Source organism: Photinus pyralis, unplaced genomic scaffold (genome assembly GCF_008802855.1).
Source record: "Photinus pyralis isolate 1611_PpyrPB1 unplaced genomic scaffold, Ppyr1.3 Ppyr1.4_LG9, whole genome shotgun sequence".
NCBI classification, from domain to species: Eukaryota; Metazoa; Arthropoda; class Insecta; order Coleoptera; family Lampyridae; genus Photinus; species Photinus pyralis.
Genome location: NW_022170878.1, coordinates 24,199,559 through 24,227,193, shown reverse-complemented (window position 1 = coordinate 24,227,193; position 27,635 = coordinate 24,199,559). Strand labels below are relative to the sequence as shown.

The 27,635-nt window shown below is 36.9% G+C and overlaps 2 protein-coding genes across 3 annotated transcripts; both read right to left on the bottom strand.

The window, feature by feature from the left end:
- Positions 1-588: 588 nt before the first annotated feature.
- Positions 589-9,242, bottom strand: LOC116180799 (facilitated trehalose transporter Tret1-like). Of its 2 annotated transcripts, XM_031500927.1 has the most exons (5): positions 9,072-9,242; positions 8,806-9,022; positions 8,336-8,759; positions 1,457-1,643; positions 589-1,403 (listed from the first exon to the last, which is right to left on the bottom strand). In XM_031500927.1, the coding sequence occupies exons 2-5, from the start codon at positions 8,888-8,890 to the stop codon at positions 1,392-1,394; spliced, it is 708 nt and encodes a 235-aa protein (XP_031356787.1). In that variant the 5' UTR covers positions 8,891-9,022; positions 9,072-9,242; the 3' UTR covers positions 589-1,391. The 2 variants fall into 2 exon arrangements, with proteins under 2 accessions (XP_031356787.1, XP_031356785.1); XM_031500925.1 differs by having other exon boundaries at positions 590-1,643.
- An 11,765-nt stretch (positions 9,243-21,007) lies between these two features.
- Positions 21,008-25,996, bottom strand: LOC116180105 (homeobox protein slou-like; the record flags this gene model as incomplete). Its single annotated transcript, XM_031499942.1, has 2 exons — positions 21,008-21,754; positions 25,948-25,996. Coding segments are annotated over 2 exons (558 nt in total), but the record flags the coding sequence as incomplete, so codon positions are not given.
- Between the last annotated feature and the right edge of the window lie 1,639 nt (positions 25,997-27,635).

Sequence of the window (27,635 nt, the reverse complement as noted above, 5' to 3'; positions counted from 1 at the left end):
CACGATCTCGTAGCCCAAGAACGAATGCCTCCCCCAAAATTCCGGAATAATCCCCCACTCTTTTTGACATGGCGTTCAGTAATTAAACCATTATTTGTTGTGAACATATTTCATTGGAGGTACTTCGGAGTGCATGAGGATTAGGCTGTACTTAAAGCACCCACACACAGGAATTGTGTTGAATTGTACTTACTATACCATGTAAGCAAATTTATCTCAAAGTGGCGTGACTTTGTGTCGCACTTATGGTTACAGGAGCCCCAACTACTAAGGTAGTATTTAGTCCGATAATGCGCCATAGAATTCAAAATATGATTGCTAATTCCACCAATTAACCCTAAAATCTCAAAAACGTCAACTTTACCTATCTTTACAAAATTCGAAAAGATAAAACCAAATTTAGAGCTACCGTTACACACATCAGCAGTACAAAAATGCGAGTAGAGAAACGGTTATTTGTTCATAGAAATTTAAATTCGCAAAGTCTCAATCAAAGACGAAGGTTGATTGATGTTTTGTTCTTGTTAATTGCGTGTGGTAATCCGGCTCGAAGGACCATTTTTGGTGAAAGAAAAACTCTGATTTTTGTAATTTGTTTATTTGAAAAACGTAAGAAATGGTCTCTGAACAATACACATTTTTTACATACAGAGTGATCACAAATAAAACAGATCTGATCCGTAGTGGTAAAAGTACATTGAGATAATCTCAAAAACATCTAAGCAAGATGGTATCATAACCTAGTAATAATCTCAGTATTGGGCTTAATGGCTTTGAGCTCTATCTGAATTTGTTCCAGAGTTTTATTTTTGGTTTCCGGAACAAAAATTACTACATACACCAAAGAAAGGAAGAGACAAATGGCGAACACAAAAAATGGTACGTAGAGGCCATACTCGTCGTTAGTAAATTGAAACAGTTTCGCTACACCTGTTGCCATGGCAGCAAAATATATGTTGCAGAAGCAAATCGCTGCTGCTTTTACGTTTAAAGGAAACAGTTCACCCGCAAAAACTGTGGGTAGTGCTAGTAGACCTATACTGTAACTGATTATCAAAAAAGAAAAATCGCAAATAGTCACCCAGGAAAACCCAACCCCATCGACTCCACTCTTATGCTTAATGTACAAATTCACCCCTTCCGCTAACAGAGCCAAAAAGCAGCAAACAATGGATGTTATAATTAGCGGGCGCCGGCCGAGTCGGTCCACAATCACAGCAGATAAGATCGAAAATACAATTAAGACGACGTAAAGCAAAACAGTCGAAACTATCACAGGAAAATCACTGGCGGCCTCCTCGAAAATAGTCTGCGTGTAAAACATAATCGGAACGATCCCAGAAAATTGCTGTGCCGCCATTGTGCCCATAAATACGAACAGGCCTTTTCGGTTACTCGCAATTCTAAACAGATCGAGAACGTTCGCCTTCGCCAGTCCCTCCCCGTTAATTCTCACCAGCTCCTTGATTTCCTCGTCGTCGACTGCACGTCCGCGAACTTGCCCGAGAGTGTCCCGCGCCTTGTCCAGCTCCCCTCTCACTATGTAATGGTTGGGAGTTTCTGGCAGAAAGGGAAAGGAGAACAGAAAAAGGATATGCGGAATGGCACAGATGATCGACGAATGCGTTATGTTCAGGTAGTACCTGTAACGGAAAAAAAACTGTTACTACTTCCAAGTACATAATTTAATTAAGGGTATCATCGCCACCGGTTAAGAGTGACAATACTCGAAATTTAATCCAAGTTGGTCGCGAGAATTGCGTTAGTTCCGTTTCGGTTTTTCCACGGGGTTACAGATTAGATCAAGATTAATAAAGGTTAAAATGCGCTAAGGAAGCTGTCGAAGCCATGCGGGTGGAGATGGGCCTTTCTGTTTCGGTGGATGCGTGTTGGGTTTTCTACGCGGCAACATAAATAAGCGAATTTCGAGTAAGAAAGGAGACAGGCCCACATCAGTTGTCACAACATGTAGGTCATCTGCTAAGATTTCGATTTGCTTGCGTGGTTAGCGTAAAAGTTAAGTGGCAGTGTCGGGCATCACTTAACTTTAGAAAAGGGAAGAAGTTAGTGGCACTACCGCTGCATTTTTTCGAAAACGTTTTAATAAAGTTAATCGCTGTGTAGTCCCAACCTCAAGGAAGTTAGGGGTGCTGTGGTCCGACCTGCGTAGCTCAGATGAGCTTACGTTAGTAGCTCTAACTTTGGCTACAAGGGTCCTGGGTTCGATTCCCAGGTAAGGCATGGCTGTTTGTGATTGTATAGTGGGTTGAGTGGGAAGAGTAGCAAATTGCTAACACTCCGCCCACTATAAAATAAAGGCAATAAAATAAAAAAATAAAAAATAAATAACATTTCTTTGATTTCGTTGTGTTTTAGCCGCCGATAAGGAAAGCCAATAAGTTTGTTTCTTTATCGCAGACCATTTTCGATTGATGTAACAATGGGAATTACTGGGCCACCGAATTTGGAAATTTGAATCAGGCCAATTAAGTGAGTATAATTAACCGTAGTTAATTGTGTTGCAGCAAACTTCATCTGATTAGATTGGACCTAGTGTAATTAACTTTTAAATTTTAAGATTAGTCCCCGATTTGTGGCACGTCCGGGAGCCTTTTTGGACGTTATCAATCGAGTATGCCGACCGGCTGGAAAATCCAGTTTCATTTTTTTTGGGGAATTCTATATAAGGTATCGGCATAATTTACAGGGCATCTTTTGCATTTTTCGCAAGATTCGTAAAATATTTCAATCGATCGGCATAGACATATGATTATTAATTTATTTTGCAAATTTAAATTGATGTTTTGGGATTCTATTAATTTGTTCTCCGTTTTATTTACATGCAGCCGATTGTGCGCGGACTTCCCAATTACCGCAGTTCGTTGCAGTATTTAATGATAAAATGTATGCAGGATATACTTTTGGGTCAGAATTTATTGACTTTGTATGCCATTTTGTTTCCCGCGCGGTGAGGGGGAGAGTTCGCTCATTTCCCTTAATTTTCGATCTTCCCTCTCGAGTGTTGTCACTCGAGACCGAAAGTCCACGGGACCGCTGAACTGATATTAGGGGAAGTAATGTTCTGCGTTTTACAGAACCGAAATGAAGGCGCATTTTTGGCGACTCTAAAGATAAGGATACATTTTTAACGGAACACGTCAGACACACCGGTGACATCTCTGGGTGAAGAGAGGGAAGTCCTGAATTGCTTGTGCTACAGAATCAATCCAGAGAGTACTGGATTCATAAAAAACCACGCGGCGACACGAATTTGGTGAATATCATGTTCTGTGGTCCGAAAATGACAATGAAAATTAGAGGTGTAAAATGTGTATTAGGACGACCAAGAAGGAATACTTAACGTTCTTTAGTTTATTAAAAAAAAAACTAAATTAAAGAAGCGAAACACTGTGAAGATCTGGCCACTCTAACGTTATGACGTGTTCTCGATTTCTATTTGTGTTAAAAATGTGTCCTTACCTTAACAGTTGCAGTAAAATGTTCTGTGATCCACAGAACCAAGGTCAAGGCTCTTTTCTGGCGTCACTGTCAACTGTAGTTAATATTTAGAACTGCCCTAATGCAGTGCAAAATTAATTAAAAGAACTCTATGAATCAATAAATAATAAAAAGTAATGTTAATTACAAGAGAAGCAAGCAAAAGCAAAAATCTCTCCAGTTAAATTTAATTCGGACGCATAATTCTGAACGGTCTAATTTTAATTAATCTCAATAAAGGTGCAACGGAACATTGCACCGTCTTAGAATTATTATGTCTGTCCCTGAATCACGTCCCACCGGGAATTTTTGTATTTGTATGATTAAAAAGACTGCTTACCATATTATATCCCTAATTCAATTAATTCATGTTAATTGAAAAGAATTTACCTTGTATTCCGATAGTGACTTCACACTCATTATACGAGCAAATTGCACCATTCTTTTACTAAGTAATAAGTTGCACATTTCTACACGTACCCTCTGTCAACGGATATCTTTGACTACCTACCCGAACGCTTTCTTTACAAGCTAAAACTAACCACTTCAGTCGTTCCCATATTAAGTGATCGGCCACGCTCGAACGTAAATTTTTATTTCTGTTAAGTGTTTATGTTGCACAACTAAATTCTATATGCTATATGAATTTAAACAATTTATGTCTTCCAAACAGTCAACACTGAAAAACGGGTTTACATTTCAAATACGGGATCGACCGCTATGCATACTACCAAAAATAGGGCATCTAAAAGTAGAACGATTACGAGTTCGTTATTTGGAATTTTAAAATTCCAGTTAAAGATTCGTCTTACTTACCTATTAATCACTATCTATCCAGCGGCATCACTTCAGTATCTTCATAAATAGGAAAGTTGACGCTGCGCATGTACGTATTTGAGGCGCTTGTTTTTATTATTAAAATTTCAAAAAATATCTCTACTAGAAAATCGAATTTGTGCAGTCTGCGCATGCGCATATTTGATTTTTGATATATACGATATGTATACCTACCTTTACTAGAGGTATCTGTGGTGTGAAGTAAAATGAGGTTCAAATTTTAAAAAAATGTCCGTAAATAGGTAAGTTGGAATTGCGCATGCGTACATTCCATTTTTACTATATGTGATGTGCTTGTCTTTACCAGAAGTGCCTGTGGTTCAGATTAAAAAATATCTACAAATACCTAAGAAAGTTTACATTGTGAAGTTTGCGCATGCGTATCTACATTCCAAGACTTTTTGGCTCAAGTGCCAGACCTATAAGCTACTGAACATTAAATGAATAAACCCAATGTATTGAAAACGGTAAACCTCGAACAGGTGTGTGATGGAACCGAATTAGCCCGCTAAAGTTCGATTTAAATTTTCCCCAAACCGACCCTGGCGCGACGAAAAAAGTCAAGGTTGCACTTTGTTTCGTTTCCGTGGAACACGTGTTTTTTCTTCTCTGCTCTACATTGAAATGGGCCGTAATTTACAATAAAAGTGTCAAATATTACGCTATGCGAGGAAACTATCGACATTGACAATTTTCGTCTAGGATTTGTTTAAAAAGGGGGAGAAAGCGGCAGAAGTATGTGTACTTTTGTTGAAAGCAGATGTAATTTATACGTTTCGAATAGTGAGTGCAGCTTCGACAATTACAAAGGTGATGTACTCGTTTTTTAATCTCTACGTCTATTGCATCCATCTAATAATGATATGTACGTGTTCGATTATTTGCCAATTTAACTTTATTCTCGTACAGCATTGATTATTGCCATTTATAACACATTCTAGATACAACTTGCACTTTTAATTATACTGGTCATACTTTGAATTAAATGCATAGAGATTTTACATAAATGTTGTTTTCCGATTTACAGTAATCCTTTGTTCCAAGCGCTGGCTACATGCATTGCTGACCGATTTACGTGTTTTTATTTATATTTAGATACAGTATGTTCCCTTAGGGACGATACTCAATACAAATATGCAGAACTACATTTTAATTTATAATTGAATTTATTGCAGCGCATTTCGCTTTGTTTGCATGAATATGTTTATTTACAGGGTGCTTCATCTGGGGGCGAGTGACGTACGTTAGGTGGTTGATTGTTACATATTGCACTTGGCATTGTGAATTAATTACTTGATACTAATGTTTGCCACGACATGTTTCTTTGTGTTTGTTGTAATGTGATACTATCGTTATGCTCCTACTATTTATTTGAACCGGGTGATTATGATTATTAATTTTTGGCGGGTTGACTTGTTTCGAATATGTACTGTGCTATATTTGATACCGATCTTTAATCTCGATTTGACGTAGCAGAGGCTGGCTAAAGTTCAGAACTGACATACGCAGAGATTATGTTTTATGTACTGTTTTTTGTGTTTTTAAAAAGAGCCATCTTGCCGATATTGCTAATCAATCCGATTAGTCGATCCCTGACATGTAGTGACCGAATATTGGTTTTGTGCCAGTCTTTGTTATGCCAGTACAAATATGTAATAATAATAATAATAATAACGGCTTAATTAGGCGGGGTGTCAGCCAAAGGCTGCTATTAATCCCAACCTTGATACAAAAAAAAGTACAAAAACATAATGGAGTATTTAAAACAATTTATGGTAATTTATAAGGTATGATAGTCCAGGTGAGAACAAGTAAGCAAAAAAAAAAATATATATGATTCAGTGATAAAGAAGTACTCTAAGGTGTTTTTTGAAACCGTTTGGACTTAATAATTTAAGAAAGTTCGGAACGTTATTGTAAATGAGTGGTGCAAAATAAGTAAATGCACCATGAAACTGGGTTTTATGGTGCTTTGGTATGTCAAGAAAGAATGGGTTACGGAGATTACGATCGTGAATACTACTTCGAAATTTTAACTTATTATACAAATATATACAAATATAAAGGTTCACCAGATACTAATATTTTGTGAACCAGACATGCAAGATGTAAATGACGTCTTTCGCCCATGTTCAAAATTTTATGTGCATGATAAATATGGGAAATATGTTCATATTTCTTAATGTTAAACGCATACCTGACGCAAGAGTTTTGGATTTTTTGCAGGCGAGACTTATTTGCACTAGTTAGACACGGACCATAGACAGTGTCAACTGTCAACGCCTACATAAATTCTGTATATTTTGTTTATAATTATGTATGCGTGTGAGTTTGCCGATGGTTGCTCTGTTTTATTGTTGTTATGTCATGATTTGTCTTTTGATCGGTTACTGTCAGTACTCATGGTAGAGAGCCTGGAGTTCGGTAATTTATAACCCGGCATTTTAAGACTAGTGGGTTGGACTGGCCCTAGAGATACGTGAATGAAAGAGTTGGGGTCCCGCTAGTCGTACATGGGGCTGACGGCTAAGCCCGACCTCACTTGCGCAGGGACTCGCTAAAAGCGTGCGGCGTGTTCTCGTTGTGACCTTTTGTTTGTGTTATCAATTATCCTTCCTTTGTGAAAGGCTCTTCTGAGAGGCCAACTCCTAGCGATTTCATACAATGTTGACATGTCATGACCAGAGCAACTAAAGACTACTCGGTGTGGGATTTGGACTGGCCATCCAATATCCAAACCTATTATATGAATTTATTGTAATGTTTTAATGATTGTTTTTTGTTATGCGTGTGAAATATTGATTCTTTAGGAATTCCAGTGGAGCCTGGGATTCGACATTGTATTGATGTATGTGGTGGTATTGGACCAGCATGTAGTTGCAGAGCGCAAGCGTTTTTCGGTCAGCGAGGCAGACTTTCTGCGCAGATGATACATTACACTTGTAAAACCCGTGCCTTACTGAACACACGATTTATAAATAAAGTTATTTTGTGAATTAAAACTTTATATGTACTTGACAACATGCATTTATGCCATTACAGACAGCTAATTTTGCTATAAAGTTTAATATTAATTTTTGGCTGGGTTTTTTCTTGGTCAGTTCTTTTTTCCCCAGCCTATTTTTATATTTGTACTCGGTGAACTACCATTTTCTAAATTTAATCTTGCAATGCAAATTATTTGGATTAAATCTCTGTTTTTAAAGCATGTACTTGTTTTATTTGTATTCCTTACTTGATCCTCACTCCAACAGGCAACACATATCTTGTAGCGCCTCTTAAAAACACAACGTAGTAAATGGTCCTATTATTCGGTTATTTAGGTTAGGTAGCTTTTCTAGACGATCACGTGCCATGGGGTTCAGTTAGTTTGGGAGGGAAAGTTTTGAATTTAAATCTTGAGTTGCGCAGTCTCTCAGGACTGGCCTGGGTACAGCACAGGCGGTAGGATGGGCAGAGAGTGGTTGCAAAAAAATTGACGTTAAGATATACAGGGCCTTGCATTTAAAAAATGCCAACTTTAGACCAAATTTTTTTTACTACGCCACTGGATTAAACGTAAAAACGTCCAAAACATCCAGCAGTTTTTACCTTTTTTCTCTTACATAGGTAGTAAGATATAACATCCCAAAAAGTCAAACTTTTCGTTTTCACCCTGTATCTCATAAACAAACAAAGCTCTGTTTGTGGTATTAAAAGTTTCACAAAAAGTGGTACTACACGGTCGCAAAAACCGCAAGTCTCAATCTTTAAAAACAGCTTAGATACACTGCAGTCTACCTAGTGTGCACACCATATTCCTCAAGCAATTATCCTGGTCCGGAGAAAAGTGCAGATATATGCTACTGTACAAACTATGATTTCAGACCTTGAATTCCAACATTAAAATTCAGTCTGAATTCAGTTTGATCTCAAAATCTCTCCATTAAATGCAATTCGTAATATCATTACACCTTTTTTCAATACTTGTAGGGCCTAAAAAGGTCCGTCAGCAACATACCCCAAAACATTAACAACCAATGCAGCGACCATCGATAGGATACCCATTAACGAAATTAAGAAACCCCTTATCTGGGGATCCGCCAGTTCGCCTATGTAGACCGGAAGGACCGTATAGATGACACCTTCGGCCATTCCTCCGATGAACCGGGCCGAAAGGATAAAGCCGATACGTTGTGTGATTGCGATTATAGCCCACGATGTTAGGTATGGCAGTGCCGATAGAAGTAATGACATTTTACGGCCGATTCTATTGACGACAACACTTGCAAGTATCGCACCGAATGGACCGGCGATTAAGTATATGGTGGCAATCCACGAGCCCTCATCTTTCGTTATGCGAGTTGAAGGATCACGTTCGAGTAACGGTAGAAAGGGTGAGGACCAGGCCAAGTGGAAGCCACTTCCGAACATATTTAAGAGAGCTGCAAAGAAGGTGGTGTACTAAATTGTGATGATAGCAATATTTACCGAAAGAAGCACCGAAGTACTGTAGTGGTCTTCCGGTCAGCATCATCTTTGGTTTCATTGTTACCCCAGTTGTGTATAGCAACATGGAAAGGTTAATAGGCCATAGATAGGAAAATCCCAATTTTTTACTTCATTGCTATAGGCAAGGTCATCATCTTAGACAGATAACTACATTCTGATGCCTTCCTCTCATCCCAAGCAGATTGTCTATTATTACCTACCAAATATGTGTAGGTCAGTTATGTAAAAATACATGGTATTTATACCTTCTACTTTCTAGTAGCTACTAATGTCCTGTGTATGCCAATAAATAATAGTGCAGGGAACGTGCGTCTCGGCATATTTAAAAGATAATTTGTACAGTTAACCATACTGACACTACAAAAATTAATGTTTTTTGGAAAAATGAGAACTTTATTCCAACCTCCTTTACTCAACAGTAGTTCATAACGTATTCTTACAATACATTGCAACTACTTTTAGTAAATGATTTGACCAACCCGAAGACATACAGGATGTTACAAAATCTATCAGTCTAAATTACATTCGCTTTTTTTTCGACATTCGCTTTTGAGATAGTACCCTGGATAGTACCAACCTAAACGAGAAAACAAAAAATAACTAAAAACCGGGCTGAAGTTACATTCGCTTTTTTTATTAAATGGCCTCCGAAAGTGCAGGTGGCACAGGGCAGAGCTGGGTCGAGCGATTTAAAAAACCGCTCGGGCGACGGGCACTCTTATTTTTTTAAAATGCTCGCGAGCATCGAGTTGTTTTGCAAAGCGAAACCGCTTGCGAGTTCCGAGCACTCCTAAAAGTGCTCGAGCGGTTTATCGCGAGCGCTCGAGAAAAGTGCTCGTGAGCGGAAAAAGCGCTCGCGAGCAGCGCTTGATCCTTCAGCGCTTGAAGGCGGTTAAAAGCGCTCACGAACGAAAAAAAACGCTTGGGAGCGGAAAAAATAGCTTGCGAGCGGAAAAACTGCTAGTCGGCAGAAAAAAGCGCTCGAGCGCCGAGCACTTTAACTAAACGCTCGAGTATCGAGTACCAAGCGGTCGCTCCGGAAAGTGCTCGCGAGCGCTTTTTCCCTTTGGAGCGCTTTTTCGAGCGGAACACTCGCGAGCAGTACCCAACTCTGGCACAGGGACCTATATTCATCCCCTCCCTGCCAGTGGTAACCTCTAGGAATTCACCTCGGAAGTTTTGCACGATACCATATAATATACATAAAGGTGGGTTCATAGCTCTCCGTTCATCCGTTACGTTGATCCGTCAAATGGATAGTACCTACATTTTGTTAAGGTTCATAGCAATCCGTCCACATTGTACATTTGCAACATATAACCACAACCTAAATTTGATTTTGTACTGTACCCTCCGTGATTTTCAGTATGTAAAAATGGTACGAAAGTAAGAGCACGTTGCTATCTGATTATTACCGTGAAGAACGAATAGGCTAACACTGTTAACGTACCAAACATAACCTCACTCTTGTTAAAAACGGACCAACGGAAACGTAAATGTTCCACTTCAACCAACTTTTCCGTCGTAAACGGACAACGTAGGTACGATTTAAAAATTTGCTGTCTTCTGATTGGCTAACGGACAAACGGAAACGTGTGAACGGAGAGCTATGAACTTACCTTAAGTTGTAAATCAAAATTACATTTATTCAAATTAAGGGAGGGTTTACGGTAGAGGACTATTCGAGCGCGATAGCACAATGGCCCTTTTTTAACCAGCAGAAAGTCGTTTTTGAAAAAGTGCCCCACAGTTAAAAAAATTCGCCTTTTTTAGGTCAATGGCGCGGTATACGAATAATAGAAGTTACAGTTCAAAATTAATTTATTAAAATTGAGGGAGTTTTGCACGCGTAGGATTATGGCCTTGTAGTGGCCCAAGGGCTCACCTATAACCCCCTCTATGTGGTTTTTCGAAAAGTGCCCCACGGTTTTAAAATTAGCCTTTTTTTAAATCAATGGCGCGGTATACGAATAATAAAAGTTACAGTTCAAAATTAATTTATTAAAATTGAGGGAGTTTTTCACATTTTTTTTTTGTAAATAGCCCGGTATATGAATAATACAAGTTACAGTGTGAGAGGTTTCACCCTGTATATACAACTTACGACGATACATCTTAGACCATATAGTACATGGACTGCTATTCGCCCTATGCTTTCAATACAAAATGGGTGGTCACGGATAGAGGGCACTGTAGTCGTGGGTATGTGAATTTCAGGGTAAACTAAAGTCGTATAAACACCACTCGGATCGCGTAAAGAGCAGCTTTATAGTAACCGCGTAGTACGGGAAGCTTTAAATACCATTCATTATTTGCTATATGTCCACAAATAAGAATGTTTGCTTTTTTTGGCATATCTAGGCGATTAATTGATTGACGTTTGTTAATTTATAGGTTGACAGTCTCACATTGTGTCTCATCGGACAACTTCGGATAGACTCGTTTGCCCTGAAACTCACATACCCAGGCGATGTCCTTGACCATATTTTAGTTACTATTAGCAGTCCATGTACTATATGGTCTAAGCGATACATATATATTTGAGAGTTGGCAACCATGGAATTTCTAGGTGGGAAAAGCTGCCTGCGCCATCTAGAAAGCCCGAACGGGGGTTACGTTTGGCATCTTGCCTTGAATGGCGGTCGTGAACGCGTCGCTCCATAAATGTTTGTTGTTATTTTGTGTTATTTAATACAGGTAGTAATTTTTGCATTTCTTTATACCGTATTTGTGTTTTGTATGCCGCAATTTATATTTTTTGTGTGTTTCAATCTTTGTTTTTGAAATTTACTTGGTTTAACAGTAATGCAGAATCACATGTGTGATACCGTTATGCTATTGTTTGTAATTGTTTACGTTTTTGGTGTAATGTTTGCTTAATTTATGTCTATTGATGTTGATTACTTGGTCTTGTCCCTGAAGTAACATTCATATAAGTGTTGATAATTTTATTTTAATATGTGGAAATTACCGATTCCTTTGATGTATGTACTGATTTGTTGTTTGTTACTAACAATTTTCTCCGTGAAAGAAGCAGTCACGGGGGTGGTAAAAAAACTGTAGTCAAATTTGAGTTACGACACCTAATTCCGTGATTGTCTTCGACATCCAACTGTAGGCTCGAAACCCCGAAACCAGGGGCGGGCTACCCATCTTGCAGGAGCGGGATTAGGCTAATCAAAGCTCTTCAGTTTAGAATCTATGTGCGATAAATGTGTGGCGATTCAATAATGTCCACATATCTTGTTTTTAGTTAAATTTGCCTACAAGGCCATGTAATTTTCCATCTTGCTTTTAACAAAAGGACCTTATTGCACCAAAGATGAGTCACATCCTGTGTATTTCACCCTTTCTTAGAATCTTGGTACCTGCTCCTACCTGACCCATTGTTCCCAAACTTGCTTTTAACCATGAGTGTAACCAACATTGTGTATATGCATTTACTATCTTTGCTAACTACTGCTTAAACTTTTACAAAATATTTTGTTAATTAACTTTTGGACTTATTAATCAAACTGCAAGGTTTTTCTTACGTCGTACTCTTTTTACCGTTAGCAGTTACTTTTGCGAGAGTATGACACCTTTTGGCTTTGCTTGCTGTGTTTATATTAATGTACATCAACTAAATTTCCGGGCTTTCACAATCTTAATAATTACGATCATTATTAAACAAACTTTTCACAATTTCAGTGTTTTATTTAACGTTCTTTCCCTACTGTGCTTCAGGTCAAAGCGTTGTCTACAACTAACGTAAGGGGGCTCTGTCTTAGTTGTTTTATCACGTGCCACTTTTCAAATTTAAGCGGGATCTTGTTTAGTTTTTGAGGGAATAGTCATTCGGGTGACCATTTTTAAACGTTGCCGGGCTGACTTTATTTCCGTGTTCTTGTAGTGTGAAGTTAGCGTAGAACCTGGGGGTTAAGTACACTACAAGTGCAAAATTAATTCATTAAAATTGAGGTAGTTTGCACGAGGAGGATTATGGTGTTGTGAATTGTGCACTCCCTACCAAACCGTCAAAACATTTTCCAGATGCGTTGAGTTTGAGTTTTTCGGCTTAATGAGGCGGACAAAATTTTTTAGCGGGAACTCCATCAATTTTAAAACTGATACATATGAACATAACACACCGCAACAATTTCCATCGCTTTCGGATGATGGAAACATTTTCATAAAAAAATCAGTCATCAATAATCTTTCACATTTTGAGTATCACCTTTCAGTTAAAAGTTTGAATTTTCTGTGCTAAAGATAAACTTGCAAAAGTTTGATTCTAAGCTTTACCATATTATTCTTCGATTAAGTGATATAATCGTTTTTAACCGTATACTATGGATTCNGATATATCGATAGGTATCGATAGTTATCGATATATCGAATAACAATAGGTAGAGCTAAAAAAATCGATATATCGATATATCGATAGATCGATAACTATCGATATATCGATACTTATCGATAACTATCGATATATCGATACCTATCGATATGTCGATAACTATTGATATATCGATATGTCGATAACTATCGATATATCGATATGTCAATAACTATCGATATATCGATATGTCGATAACTATCGATATATCGATATGTCGATAACTATCGATATATCGATATGTCGATAACTATCGATATATCGATAACTATCGATATATCGATATGTCGATAACTATCGATATGTCGATAACTATTGATATATCGATATGTCGATAACTATTGATATATCGATATGTCGATAACTATTGGTACGATAAAATTATGTTATTGTTGAGATTTCAACGAGCGCTACTATTTTTATTAATAAAATCCATTTTCGGGTTTACTCTCGTGTAAATTTACTATTTTTAGTTGCTCGACGTTTCGGAAACTTAACTTTGCTCCCTTTCTCAAGAGAAGCGCTACGTCACATCATCATCCATGCCAAATAAACGCAGTAATATAATCTTTAGAAAATAGATCTTTTCGTCTTACTGACGATTGCTCAAAAAAAGAAGCACTTCAAAAACTTGAACAAAATGTTGCATCAAAATGGCTACTCTTTAGATAAAATAAAGAAGACAATCAAAGGGTGTAATCATGGCCTATGTATCGGTATCTGATTGATGGTTACAGAGGACCAGTCACAAAAAACAGAAAAAGCTAAGAACACTTCAAATTTAGATATACAGTTTCAATTGATTGACATTTACGAAATCTAACAAAAAACTCTTGATAAAGGTAGCAAAGAAACGTCGAGTAACTATTAATCACTTTTAGTCCTTTACACGAGAATAAACCGGAAAATGGATTTTATTAAATAAAACTCGATAAGATAACTATCGATACGTCGAATATTTCTCTCAAATGACACGTGCAATTACCGCTTAATTACAGCGGTAATTGCATTGTATAAAGCTAAGTACCCAATACTTATATCGATAGGTGAAAACAGTTATCGCCCATCCCTAGCGATAACTATCGACATATCGATATATCGATAACTATCGATATATCGATAACTATCGATATATCGATAATATCGATATATCGATAACTATCGATATATCGATAACTATCGATATGTCGATAACTATCGATATGTCGATACCTATCGACATATCGATAACTATCGATATATCGATAACTATCGACATATCGATAGGTATCGATATATCGATAACTATCGATATTTCGATAATTATCGACATATCGATAAGTAAAATATATCGATAGGTAAGTACCCGATACTTATCGATAGGTGAAAACAGTTATCGCCCATCCCTAGTCGTGACTGCAGTTTCGTCGCAGTTGTATATTTGATTGGCTGTAAAACCGTGTTTCTCAATAACGTTACGCAGGATTGTAAAAAATATACTAACGTTGTGCTTATTAAAGCTTGTTGCTCGGCTTAAACTTGTCGCCTCAGGTGTGCGGAGACTTAACTTATGCCTAGCTCGGAAAAGTTTCATCCATTCCTCTCCCGCGCATTTCTTGTCGCTCCAAGATTCGGGAACAGGTTTTTGATTTGAAACTGCAAACCTGTAGGCAAATAGTCGACATTCTTTAGCAGACAGCCCATAGCACATATTTGAGGCGTTAATCAAATATTCTCTAAGCAACTGCTCTTCATCATCAGTAAAGACCTGAGTAAACCCATGATGTCTTTCAAAACTGAAACTTACTTTATGATCTTCCTCTGTATTTCTATACTTCGCCACATATCTCTGTAATGCTGACTTAGTCACTTCAAATTGACGAGCGGCTTCTCTAATTGTTATATTGTTGTTTATAACAGCTAATACTGCTTCTTTCATTTTTTCTCCATTTTGCATACGGTCTTCTTTACTCTTTCTATAGGATGCATAGTTTTTCCGCGGCCTTTTCTTGTTATTCATTTTCTGTAAGCAACAATACGTTGTTCAGCTAATTTAAAATATTTTAAGTGGATACTGGGACAGTCCCACTATGCAACTCACAATTGTCCCACTATGCACTTTATAATTTGTCCCACTATACAACCACCCACATGTTTTTAGGTTAAAATTTGCTACTTCAACAAAAATCATGATCCAAGCAAAGTACATCAAAACTTACCTTCTAGATCCTTTAGGCAATATGCTCAAGGAAAATCACAACTTTAATACAACAAATAACCACAAAATACGACCTAGTTCAATCAAGCAAAAAAAAAAACTTTAACACTTTAGTTTGCTGCGTATGTTGGTTTACGATTGACCGCGCTTTTGGCGGCGACCGCGACATCGTTTTCCTAGATGTCACCACATGTATACAACTGTGTAATTTATTTAAATTTTTAATTCGAATAGTTTGCGGGAAATTTGATTTGTCCCAGTATGGAACCTGACCCAGTATACAACAGTCTCCCCTACATTTTCCACGGAGTTAATGTAAGAAGCAAACACCTGAAGGTGTCATAATTCGCAGCATTACCAGATTTCCCGTGATATTGCAGTCAATTCCAGAAATTGTANTTATTTTTTTTTTTTATTATCCCTCTCTTGTTTTGGGCCTTCAACAGGCATGCGCCCAATTACAGAGTGACCCGCATAATGCTATTTAGAGGTGCCTCTGCAGAAGGTCTTAAGTTGGTCTATACTACTCCGGTATTTACCTTACGAATTAGGAAAACTGCAGGAAAACCTAATTCGGAGTAGCCGGTAGAATGCTCGGAACTGGTCTAAGGTAATTTCCATCTCCGCCACAGATGAAAAATTCACCTCAACCCAGGTTCGAACACCCGACCTCCGGATTTATAACCCAATGATGGTTGTCTCTGACTTTTCTGCAGAGTGGAGGGTTATACACTGAAGACCTCCCATGGCATGGAAGGTTCTGTTGCCATCAAGGGTATCCATACTGGCATCTTAAATCTCGGCAATTTTTCATTTTAGCTAATTTGGGAAAAATTGTCGACCTTCAGATATGGTCTTCAAAGTAATCGAAAAGTTTGACCCACAAGTACCCATTCCCAGTAATTTCTTCATTTGCACTTTAGTCACGATTTGTGAAGACGCTTTTGGATGTTTTATGACAACACACCCCTGTGTTGGGGTACCGAAAATAGTTGATACCAGATCCAAGTCCTCAAGCAACCACAAACTACAACAAGCGTACGCACCACCAACCCATATCTTTAAACCACCAGAGAAATAATCGCACGTGGTGGTTTTATTTATTTGACAGCCGCAACAAATAATCCAACGGTGTCTACGCAACCGGCCCACCCGATCCTGAGCAGCTGATGAAAAGATTGCTTACATTGTAATACCATATTTGTATAATTCGTAATTGCTTCATTTTGACCTCTGGCCAGCCGGCTTGAACTCCTGAAGGCAATACCGCAGCACCCCTGACAGTATTACCGCAAGAATTAAAAAGTAAAAAGTGAAATATAAACCCCCAATGAATCCCAAATTAATTCCCCTAATTCAATAGTGATAAATTATCTATCCATTCACAGCAAGTCCCAACATGTAAAATGGCGACGAATAGAAATCACATTGACACTGGAGGTACAAGTAACAAAAAAACTCTTACTCTTACTGATGAAAACGTTGACGTAGAAAGAAACCTCTATTCCAAACGCTTCAACCATTATCCCTAATACAAAACGAACAGAAAAATACAACCCGAGCTACGTGACTCGGTAATTAACTAATTAAACGCTTGAAGAGCTTAGCACAACGACTTGAAACCAGGTTCATAATCGAGTGTGCTAATAAAATATCATGTATCGATAGGTGACTACAATGAATTACTAACAAATGACATTTAACTTGTACAAGAAAAAAAATTGACGTTGGTGTAACCCTTGAAGAGGAACTATCCAATAATGATGTACTTGCTTAATTTCAAAATTAATAACATTCTAATTGACTAATTCTTTATCTCCCTTCCCAGGGTTGTTATATCAGGTTAGCTTAGATTACAGGTTGACATTGCATTCGTATACAAATTACACTAAACTGTCAGTCGCAATCGTGAAATTAACACTTGAAATTCAAACTTGAAATCCAAAACTTGAACCCTAAAAAGAATTAACATGTAACACCTCTTTGAACATAACAATTAGCATACTTCTAATTAAAGAAAATAATATTTCAGCAACGAGTGAATTAAATCGGGTCAAAACTTATATAAAGCGAAGAGAATTCTAAAAAAATTACGAGATAATGAACAATTCAGCAAATGGCGGCCACTTACGTATTGAATGAATCCAATTTCATTGCCTCCAAAAATATAAGCAAATGTAGAAAATCGGTCAAACACCAATTCGAGAATTCCACAAAATATAGGTTAAACACCACAATTATATTTTAAAATTTACGTGGACTTCAATAATATACTCCACTTACGTTTTGCCGTACCAACGTGTTCGTAAAGAAAAATGAAAGCGGAAAAAGGTACTAACGAGCACATTCCAAACTCGGCTCAAGAACTATAGAATTTAGAAAAGTACAGCGGTCCGCGAACAAAAATGAAATGCAATATTTATTTATTTATTTCTTTATTTATTTTGGAGAACTCAAAAAGAGGTAATTGAGAAACTATTGCAATTTAAAGAATTGTAGATCTATGAACTCACCTGAAAGGATTTTTTGTTTTTTAAAAAAATGCAGGGCTAACTGCGTAACTAGCAAAACGGATTTTTCCTGTTGTTTCTGTTCACGAAAACGGAATTCTAAAATTGGCCTTCGTTCACGAATTATCGCGGTGAAAAGCTGGATTTCATCAAGGGATCTTCTTCAAATATGACCATTTAGCTTCGCATAATACACTAGATACTATGTAAAAATTTACTTTTTAGCTCGTCTCCATCAGCATCCTAACTGTACTCCTTTTTATCCAATCTTGAACTTTATCCTGACTAAAGCGAGCTTTCGAAACCTGTTATTTAAATCCTTTCGAACAATTATCAATGTCCTTGAAATCCTATTGAACAATTATCAATATATCCTTGGATTATTACTACTGAAAAGGTTCTATTTTTCATAAGTACAGAGTGTCCTATTAATAATGGTCACAGCTCATTTGTATGGCACAGTTTAGGCAAAACGATTGTGTAAACAAAAGGAGCCAATAGAAAAGGCTGGAAATCATTTTCAATTTTCTAGATTAGCCGCTAGAGGGCGTACGATTCATGGTTAACTAGAGACAGGAGACTAGAGGCAGTCATTGGGACGCTGAGTTTAGGACGCAGACATTGGAACGCGGACATTAGGATCAGAATATCCCAATGTCTACGTCCTAATGTCTGCGTCCGAATGTCTGCGTTCTAATTTCTTGCGTCCCAATACCTTAGCGCCATAACTACCAATCCGGCTTTTCAATAAGAAATTCTCATGAGTGTTACAAATGAGTTGTGCCAAAATAAAACCAGTTAATAAAGAGGACCAAAACAGACCTGTTTTTCAAATAAGCCAAGGAGCGCAATTAAATGTTTCGTTTGGAAACTACGCTTAAAAATCTCTCTAAAACTTTATTCCTTTTTATTTTTTTCCTAATAAAAAGAGTCAATAAGGATGGACGTTATATTAAATTATGCCATTTCCGCTTTGTCAAAATTTTTAGAAAATTCGTGGCTCCCGATAGTGAACCTCTAAACGGGGGCGAGAAAAATATTTTTACAAAATCAGAAAGAGCACACCTAATGTCCTGTCCAAAGACGTGACATACTTATTAATTTTTTATTTTGCCTTTATTTTTGAGTGAGCGGGGTTTCATCCAAGGCTGTTCTACCAACCCAACCCACTATACATTTACAAATGATGCGTCTTATGGTTCTCGAGACAAAAATTTGAAGAATAGCAATTTTAACGAAAAATGACTCCAATGTAGCACCCTGTATAGCCTTGTGTAATGGGAATATTCGTCACGTAATTGCTTTAAAAATTTAAAATCCAAGATTTGCTTGTGTTTAATAACGGGGTTGGTTTTCTGGAAATAACGGTGCAGGGAAAGATACGATTGAAAACTGACAAAAAGGTAATACAAATTGGATAATATCACAAAGTTAAAAAAAAACGGATTCCAAACAAATCTGAAACGTATGACTTCCCCCGTCAATGTTTACATCCGCGCCCTTGGGAAAAACACGAAATGTGAAAAAATCCAGAGAAATACGAAAAGAATTCAGAAAATTTAAGAAAACCCTAAAGAATTTCACCAGTGCACACAAAAAATTAATATATAACCCCGATTATCCGTGCGCGGGTTTTCCTGGCAGTGGATTATCCGTGCCGTGATTTCCCTTAATTGAAATTACATTTTTGAAGTTTCATTTTAAATTTGCGCAGCATCAGAATATTAAAACTGATCCAAACTTTTCACACGGACTAAAGTGACTGACTTTTTTTCAAAAAAATTCGTTTTTTTCGCAAAGTTTATTTATTAGTGTAAACATTTTACTTTGGATACTTAAAGGGTAAATTTTCTTGTATAAAAATTCTCTATCCTTTTTAGTACATACATATGAGACACGTATAGGTACAACAAGTTCATAAGTAAGAAATAAATATTAATTTGGATTATCCGTGTGCTTTTCAATTATCCGTGCTTAGTTCGGTCCCGTGGAGGCTGGAGCACGGATAATCGGGGTTCTACTGTAATTTCCTCTCAGTGCCTATTTGCGCTAGTCCAGTTAAAAGATGACCAAGACAACACAGAAAACGGTACATGTGGCTAATTTGACAAACCCTTCCGTTACTAATGAATCATCATTTGAGTTCAGTTGATTTGTGTGTTTTTTTAAAGGCTAAATACCTACCCAGATCTTGAGGAATTCTCTTTGATTCATTCTGTAAACTTTTACTCAATGGTCTAACTGTTTCTGGTTTACTAATTTCGCACAATAAATCTCAGAATCTGTTCCATCTGGTGAGGCTGCTGACATTGCGGCTTATGAAGTTATAGTAAGCGTGAAACATGAGAGAATTTGTAATGCCTTTAAAAAAAGCGTAACATCCCGTGTCAATTGTTTAACGAACAAGCGCTTTAGTTAGTTGAAGTGACATTGTCACGCATGCCTCCACTTCGAATGAAAAGCTCATTAAAGCAAAAGCGTTAGTTCTATTGATGTCTAAATTAGATCAAAGATTTCAGCTCGAAGCGCTATAGGATCCATAAAATCGCTTTTAATTTAAATACTTTGGATGTTGGCCATAAAAAAGTTGGGACAAACTACGGCGAGCGAAATTATCTCGGTTAAATAATAACTGCCTTTGTTTATTTAGGCACGTAATTGTTTTTGCAAGTACCGTGACTAGAGAATGTTCATAAAACTATGTAGATGTCAAGTGATGTTATTTCTAAATGTCTCAAGATGTTAACACCTTCGGACGGATCACAAATGTCGCTTCTTGAAAACTGTTATATGTTCCTGGGCGTAACGTCGGCACCTTTTCGACACCAGATGCTAGAACTGATCCACAAACTCATTTAGTATTCTTTGATATTTAATATTAAAAAAAAATTCTTTATGAATTAACTAAAGATGTGACAGGAATAAACGTCGGAATACTAATTTTAGATTCATTAGGAACCACATTTGCTACTAATTTTGCGAGCAATGCGCAATTATATTATCTAAGCGTTCCATCAATCAAAGTATGCAAATAATACGAATTTTATATTATTTACAGGTAAAATTATACAATTATGTATTAAGTACATTCTAGGTACATTGTCAATAATATTTGGCCTATTTAAGTCATTATAATATACAAATGCCTTTCTACAATTTTATTGTAGGAACAACTGCCCGCTTTTGTAATTGTTCATAAAATTGTACAACGTTGTTTACTGACGATCTAATGGGGATTTCTATTTTAATTCGTCGATTTGCAATCGACAATGGTCAAAGTATCCTGAGTCCACTCTTAGCACTAAACAGCATCCTAGTCGTAACTGGTCAATTTTCAAGATCCCAAATTATGGCCGTGGTTAGTTAAGTGAAAATATGGTGTGTAACTTCCAGATGTCGCCGCCTGTAACGGGTAAACGCCGCCGTAAGGTACGTGATGGGAGTAGAGTAAGCCGGAATGGGAATGGTGACCTGGGAAGCCGGGAAAACTGCTACCCGACGTAACGCTAGGCGGAGGTACTGTTGGTGAGTTCACGTCCATTCCGGGATTTTGTTTTTTCCACTTCGTCCTTCTGTTTTGAAACCATATTTTGACTTGAGTTTCAGTGAGACTTAAACTTAAAGCCAAATTCAGTCTTTCGCAAACACTAAGGTACCGTGTCGTCTTAAATTTATTTTCTAAAGCTACAAGTTGTTCGTAAGTGAACGCAGTTCGCGCCCTCCTCGGTTTTCCAGCACTTTGTGATTTCGAGTCGCCTTTTTTCTTCTTCGAATTGGGATCTTTGATGTCTTCGCTGATATCGCTTTGGATTTCGTCGTCATCGTCGGAGTGATGTTCTTTGCCTGAAACAAGAAACTTCTTTAGTCATATGTCGTACCAGATGATCACAAACTAGTATACCCTAAAACATATACCTATGAATATATATATAGTTACTACTAACAGTACAGGACCAATTTTTGAGTGCCAACCACTAAAATAAAGTAACATCAGATACATGAGTCCGTAATTAAAAGTGTGAAACTTGAAACTGTAAATAGTTGCAACCTAGTCTAAATCTAACCAAAATAATCGCCAATCTTTCAATAATGATAAATCCTCATAGTTTTTAGATGAATTAGTTATTTTGGGTGATGTCGAAATATAGTTTTATATGAAAATTCGCAGCCCCGACGAACTTCCTCGCCTTTGGGAAATCCCACTGTTTCCCGTTCCCGTATCCAGTTACCGATAAAATCCCGATCCTGGCAAATTCCCTTTTTTCCCGTTGCCCATAAAATCCCGTTGAAATTTCAGGAAGTGTTTTACTATATCGGAAACCATCCATTTCCCAAAATTTCATCAGAATCGCATGAACGGTTTAGTCAGACATACAAACATTTCATTATTATGTGTTAGTAATGGCGCCTTCTATTAGGTATATTGAAATTGAAAGGGACGGAAAAATAGAAAAATTGTTTACGTCTTTCCGTACAATTTTTTTGGAAATTATCTTTTATACAAGCCTTGTCCTGATATAATAACAAACACTATAAAAAAAGAATTATCTAATTTGGTGCAGTATTTCTAAAGTACATACATTTCGGCATTTATATAGATGAAGAGAGTGTGTATGTTCTAACTTATTCTGTGGTACACAGTGTGGTTTTCGAGGACAGCGAGACACTACGATTGGATCAAAACTCTGTTTGGAGTTAAACAAGGTTCAGTATTAGGTACTTTGTTTTTCATCATTTTTGGAAATGCCCTAAAACACTGTAACGATGATAGTGAATGAAATTTTGCTATTCGCAGATGATATGGTAAATTCAAACTGAAGAAGGGCTATTCTGTTTTAAGTGGTATTGTCTAAATCAATTTTACTGAAATTCAATAAAACACGAGATATACTTATAAGTATAACCTTTTCACTGCGCGAACGTCAGTCGTTTACTATCAAACCGTTTGTTATGTTTTCAGGTGTGTATAGGGATGTAAAACTCAGATCGAATGCGCATGACTTTCAAGAAAACAAATTAACTCAAATTGTGCCATCGTTCTAAGAAATTTACTTTTATTTGAAGTGTCTACACTCTACCGTTGAGTGACTCTACAGAAAAAATTTCATTTAATTATTTTAACAAATAAAAAAAACCGACTGCGCATGCGCAAAACAAATTTTTTGAAGCGGCATTAATTTTACTTTTATTCGAGGTGTTCATTTCACACACTGATAAATAATAACTTCAGTTATACTCCAAGAGAACAAAAGGTCTCTTCGCTGGCAACTAATCCTTGATACCGTTGCTAACAGATGTAGTAGAGTTTTCTGCTTCTATCGCTTATGCTTAAATGACGCTGATTACGAGTGTGCAATAGAAGCCCTATATTGATCAAGTACAGTATATGTAACGGTTACGTGCTTTCATTCTTTTTAAAGAATATGCATGTATTAGGTATATGTTAGCCATCCGTATTTTAAGTTACAAGGGTAAGTTAATTTAAAACTCCAACTCCGAAGGTAAATTGGGAAAACTCAAATCCCGCTCGTAACCTGGTATTTTTATATGCGTCGTTTTACCCATTCTGGACGTACCGTTTCTACGATACCATACCCTGAGCTCTATAAGAACAGGTTTCGCAATGAAATTCAGCCATTCCCTTTCACTATCAAACCTGCACCTGCGTCAGGACTCAGGTTGCGAAAAATTTGCATTTTGTCTTAAAAAGAGGGGCTATTGCTCCGCAGGGAAGATTTGACATCTACTTTCGGTTTCGGTGGTACAAAAGAAGCTAAAACGTGTATACTCCGAAGACTGTCGACCAATCGTAGCGTAGCTCCTCGTCTTTTTACGCATAGCGGGGCTCAATATCCGAGAACTTTGCATTAGAACCAAAACGTGAAGCGTCAGCGCAGCGAAACAGATTCCCATCTACATGGACAGCGTCTGCGCAAAGAAAGTGGAAGTAATGTCATTGTTTAAATTTAAACAATGGTAATGTGCAGTTTAATTTCCTTGCGCAGTTAATTTTGAATGCATTTCGTTATAGTATACGTTAATCGCATTCTTTTTGAGTGATCCTAATTGTTTAGGAATGTTTTGTAAGAAAGTAATAATTTTGCGTTGTAGTAAAAATCGAGGTAAAAATATCGCAGTACCAGCGTTGTCAATGACATAAAATATTGTCAGTTTAAATATTGTTTGCTTTGAAGGCCACGACCGAAGTTGGTTAAGTACGGAGGATCACCGTAATCGCAGTTTGTCATTTACCATTATTTGTACAGGGTGTGCTATTAATAAAGATTATATGCCATGTTTATGGAACCGTTAATTACACAGCCTGGGGAAAAGGATTTTGTTAGCCAAAAACTTTCTAGGTTTGCCGCTAGAGGGAGTACGATTCATGATTATGTAGAAAAATATTTTTTTCCCTAAAATATATCCAACAAAAAATACTTGACTCGCAATCTTGTATGAATTTTGCATCATTTTGACGCGGCACATATTGCTCTAACTCATAAAATGTGAGGGGCGAGGGAAGGTGGAATCGCATTGAAGGAATAGAATGTACCTTTGGTTTTGTTTAGGTTAAAAAGTAATCGTAAACGATTTACATAAAGCGCATTTCCACTTGCATTCATTTACCATTTGTAAGATGCAACTTCTGTTAAAATCGTAAAAATCCGGCCACAAATATGAAAGATAGCGTTGCACATGGGCAATCCATTGTTGACGTGGTACTTCAATTTCAGTTTATGAGAAGAATTTCATTTCAATGCTTTTCTAAATAAGAAAGTTGGAACTGCGCATGCGCAAACCTAAATTTTAAAACTAATTTACTATAACTAACTAATAAACTAAGATTTTCCTTTGTTGCAAGCGCCTAAGTATCAAATTTCACTTAAATAGTTCCATAGATAAAAAAGTTGGCACGGCGCATGCGCAAAATAAAATTTTGAAACTGGCGCTAGATTTTCCTTTATTCCAAGTGCCTATGTATCAAATTTCGTGTAAATTCTTCCGCAAATAAAAAAGTTGGCACTGCGCATGCGCAAAACCAAATTTTGAAATTGGCGTTTGATTTTCCTTTATCCCAAGTGCCTATGTATCAAATTTAGTTTAAATTCTTCCATAAATAAAAAAGTTGGCACTGCGCATGCGCAAAACCAAATTTTGAAATTGGCGTTTGATTTTCCTTTATAGTGCCTATGTATCAAATTTCATACAAATACTTTTATAAGTAAAAAAGTTTGCAATTCGGTTTATGGTCGAGATGCGAAAAGGGCACTGTGAATTTTGAATCGATTCGATTCAACTTTTGGCATTGCGTATTATATGGCTAAATCTATGCCCATATTGAATTTCATGCAATTCAGTTCATAACTAACGGAGATGTAAAAGCGATCGAACATTTCTAAACAAAGTTATCGTTCACACGGACAGATAGATGGACAGACAAACAAAGGAACAGACGGAGAGACCAACCGGCAGGCGACAGATAGCAATGCAAAATTATAAACGATCTCTAGGATCGTTAATAAACGGCAAAAGTGTAAAATTATGAAACATGTAAAAAACGGTTTTTTGTTTTTTTTACAATAACTTTTTTTGTAAGCGGTACAGAAAAAATTCCTTCCTTGGTACAAGACTCGACACCATAACGACCCAAATAGCGAAAAAAGTAGAACAATAGCTCTTAAGATAAAGAACTAGTAGCGTCGCAAAACGAGCGGACGGACGGACAAAGTGGCCACAATAGCGCATTTTTTTTTATTTTTGTGGAAATGCGCTAAAAAGTAGGTTTCCTTGAAACTTTCAAATGGAACGCTATGATGTTACACAAGATAAAAAAGTGAAAATATTAGTGAAAATCGCATTTAATATAAATATAAAATAAGCTGTTGCGAAAATACGCACATTCACAAATTTAAATTGCATAATTCATCAAAGTTTGCTTTGAAGCAAAAGAAATACACCATGCAAAAAAACTACTCGGCCGAATATCGAAAATAATGGCAGACAGATTGACCATTTGCGTTAGTTATAATTATTGTTCCTTTTATTATCTAATTTATACTTGTCTGATTTAAAGTTTGAATCATTTATTTTTTACTCCTTATGATTATTTTAATTATCGCTTGTTATGTGTTCTTTTGTTTCAAAGCCAACTTAGATAAATATAAATATTGCAAAGTTGCTATTTTCGCTAAGTCTCTGCTTGGGAAACAGATATCAAAATGCGGTTTTGACTGATAGCTTCACTTTTTCTTATATCATATAATAATTATATGGTTCCATTCGAAATTTTCAAGAAAACCCTGTATAAAGCTCACATTGTCTTTTAAGACGCTAAAAGACTGTTTACGCGCTCGATTTTTATATGAATTTGAGGTTGAATAAAAAATAAATTAAATGTCCATGGCCAATCATAACTGATTTTATTTGAGTAAACGAATGTGTTCTTCAGTTACGTCTTTCAGCTCCCTTCTTCCCATTTACTAACCCGCGTTTTCTTCCAATGAGGTATTTAAGAAAATAAGAACCGTTTCGTTCGAATTATTAATGCCGGCATAGTCTAAAATTGAATATGCCCGACTACGACACTGAGGTTATATGATTGAATGGGGATGGATTTTGCAAATACAGACTGAGATGGGTTGCCTTAGAAGAAGACCCGACCCGACCCCTTAAAAATATTCTGTATCACAGAAAGGAACTACAATTTATGTATATTTATATCTATTATGCGTCTTCAAAAGAACTACACTGTATTTAAACTTTAGTTTGGTATGTATGATATATGTTTATTAAATAATTCAAGTATAGGGGGTAGAAGGGCAGTGCAAGCTATTTTAATTAATGACCACCCAGATATGACCAACAAAAACAAATTCGTAAACTTTAAGTCGTCATTTGTGAGTGCCTACCCTCTTCCGACAATCTGTTCTTATGTTCTTATGACTATGGTGGGTAGGAATTAATTTATTTCGCTGAGACCTTTCGTTAGAGTACCATAAAGAAAGAAACCAGTTCACCCCCTCTTTTGGTAAGGGGCCAAAAAGAAGCGCGGTAGTTGGTGAAAACAGTTCCTATTGTCCAGACCTTTAATTAGAATACCATGACTCTCCACCCGGTCGTCGCCACTGATCTTGAAAAAGAGTTGTGCGGGAAAGTTAGGTATAGCAGTTTGAACAAACCAATTCATTTCGATGAAACCTTTCGTTAAAATACCATGGTAGAACGATGGTATGTAACGATTTATTTATGCCTCCTTCGGATACTATTCTGTTGGTAGTCTTCAGAGACTAGCGATATAAGTTAAATAATATACCAATGCTTGCCAGAGTATAGTCTCTAAAGGGGGTTTAGTGAAGATTTTTGCCTCAAAATGTTGCTACTGAGGCTTTAATATCGTTTTACCGTACATGTAGGAGCACAAATAAGGTCCCGTTTTCATTTTATTTCGATACAAAGAGGTTGGTGTTGTACCGTTCGGCTGAAATCCCAGAAGAAAATTTGTATGTTCTTCAAAACAAAACGCACACAAAGCTTTGAGATTGGCCCCGTGCAAGATGAGCATAATATCTTGGCAATTTGATAAATTAGGATACTTATCCAGGAGTGCCTATTACAGTTGATATTACTTGCATGTAAATACCTAGCTCAAATGTCTAATAAAGTTTCAAATTCATAAAACAGGGTCGGTGATTTGAAAATACTTCGCGTCCATGTTAATTCACTC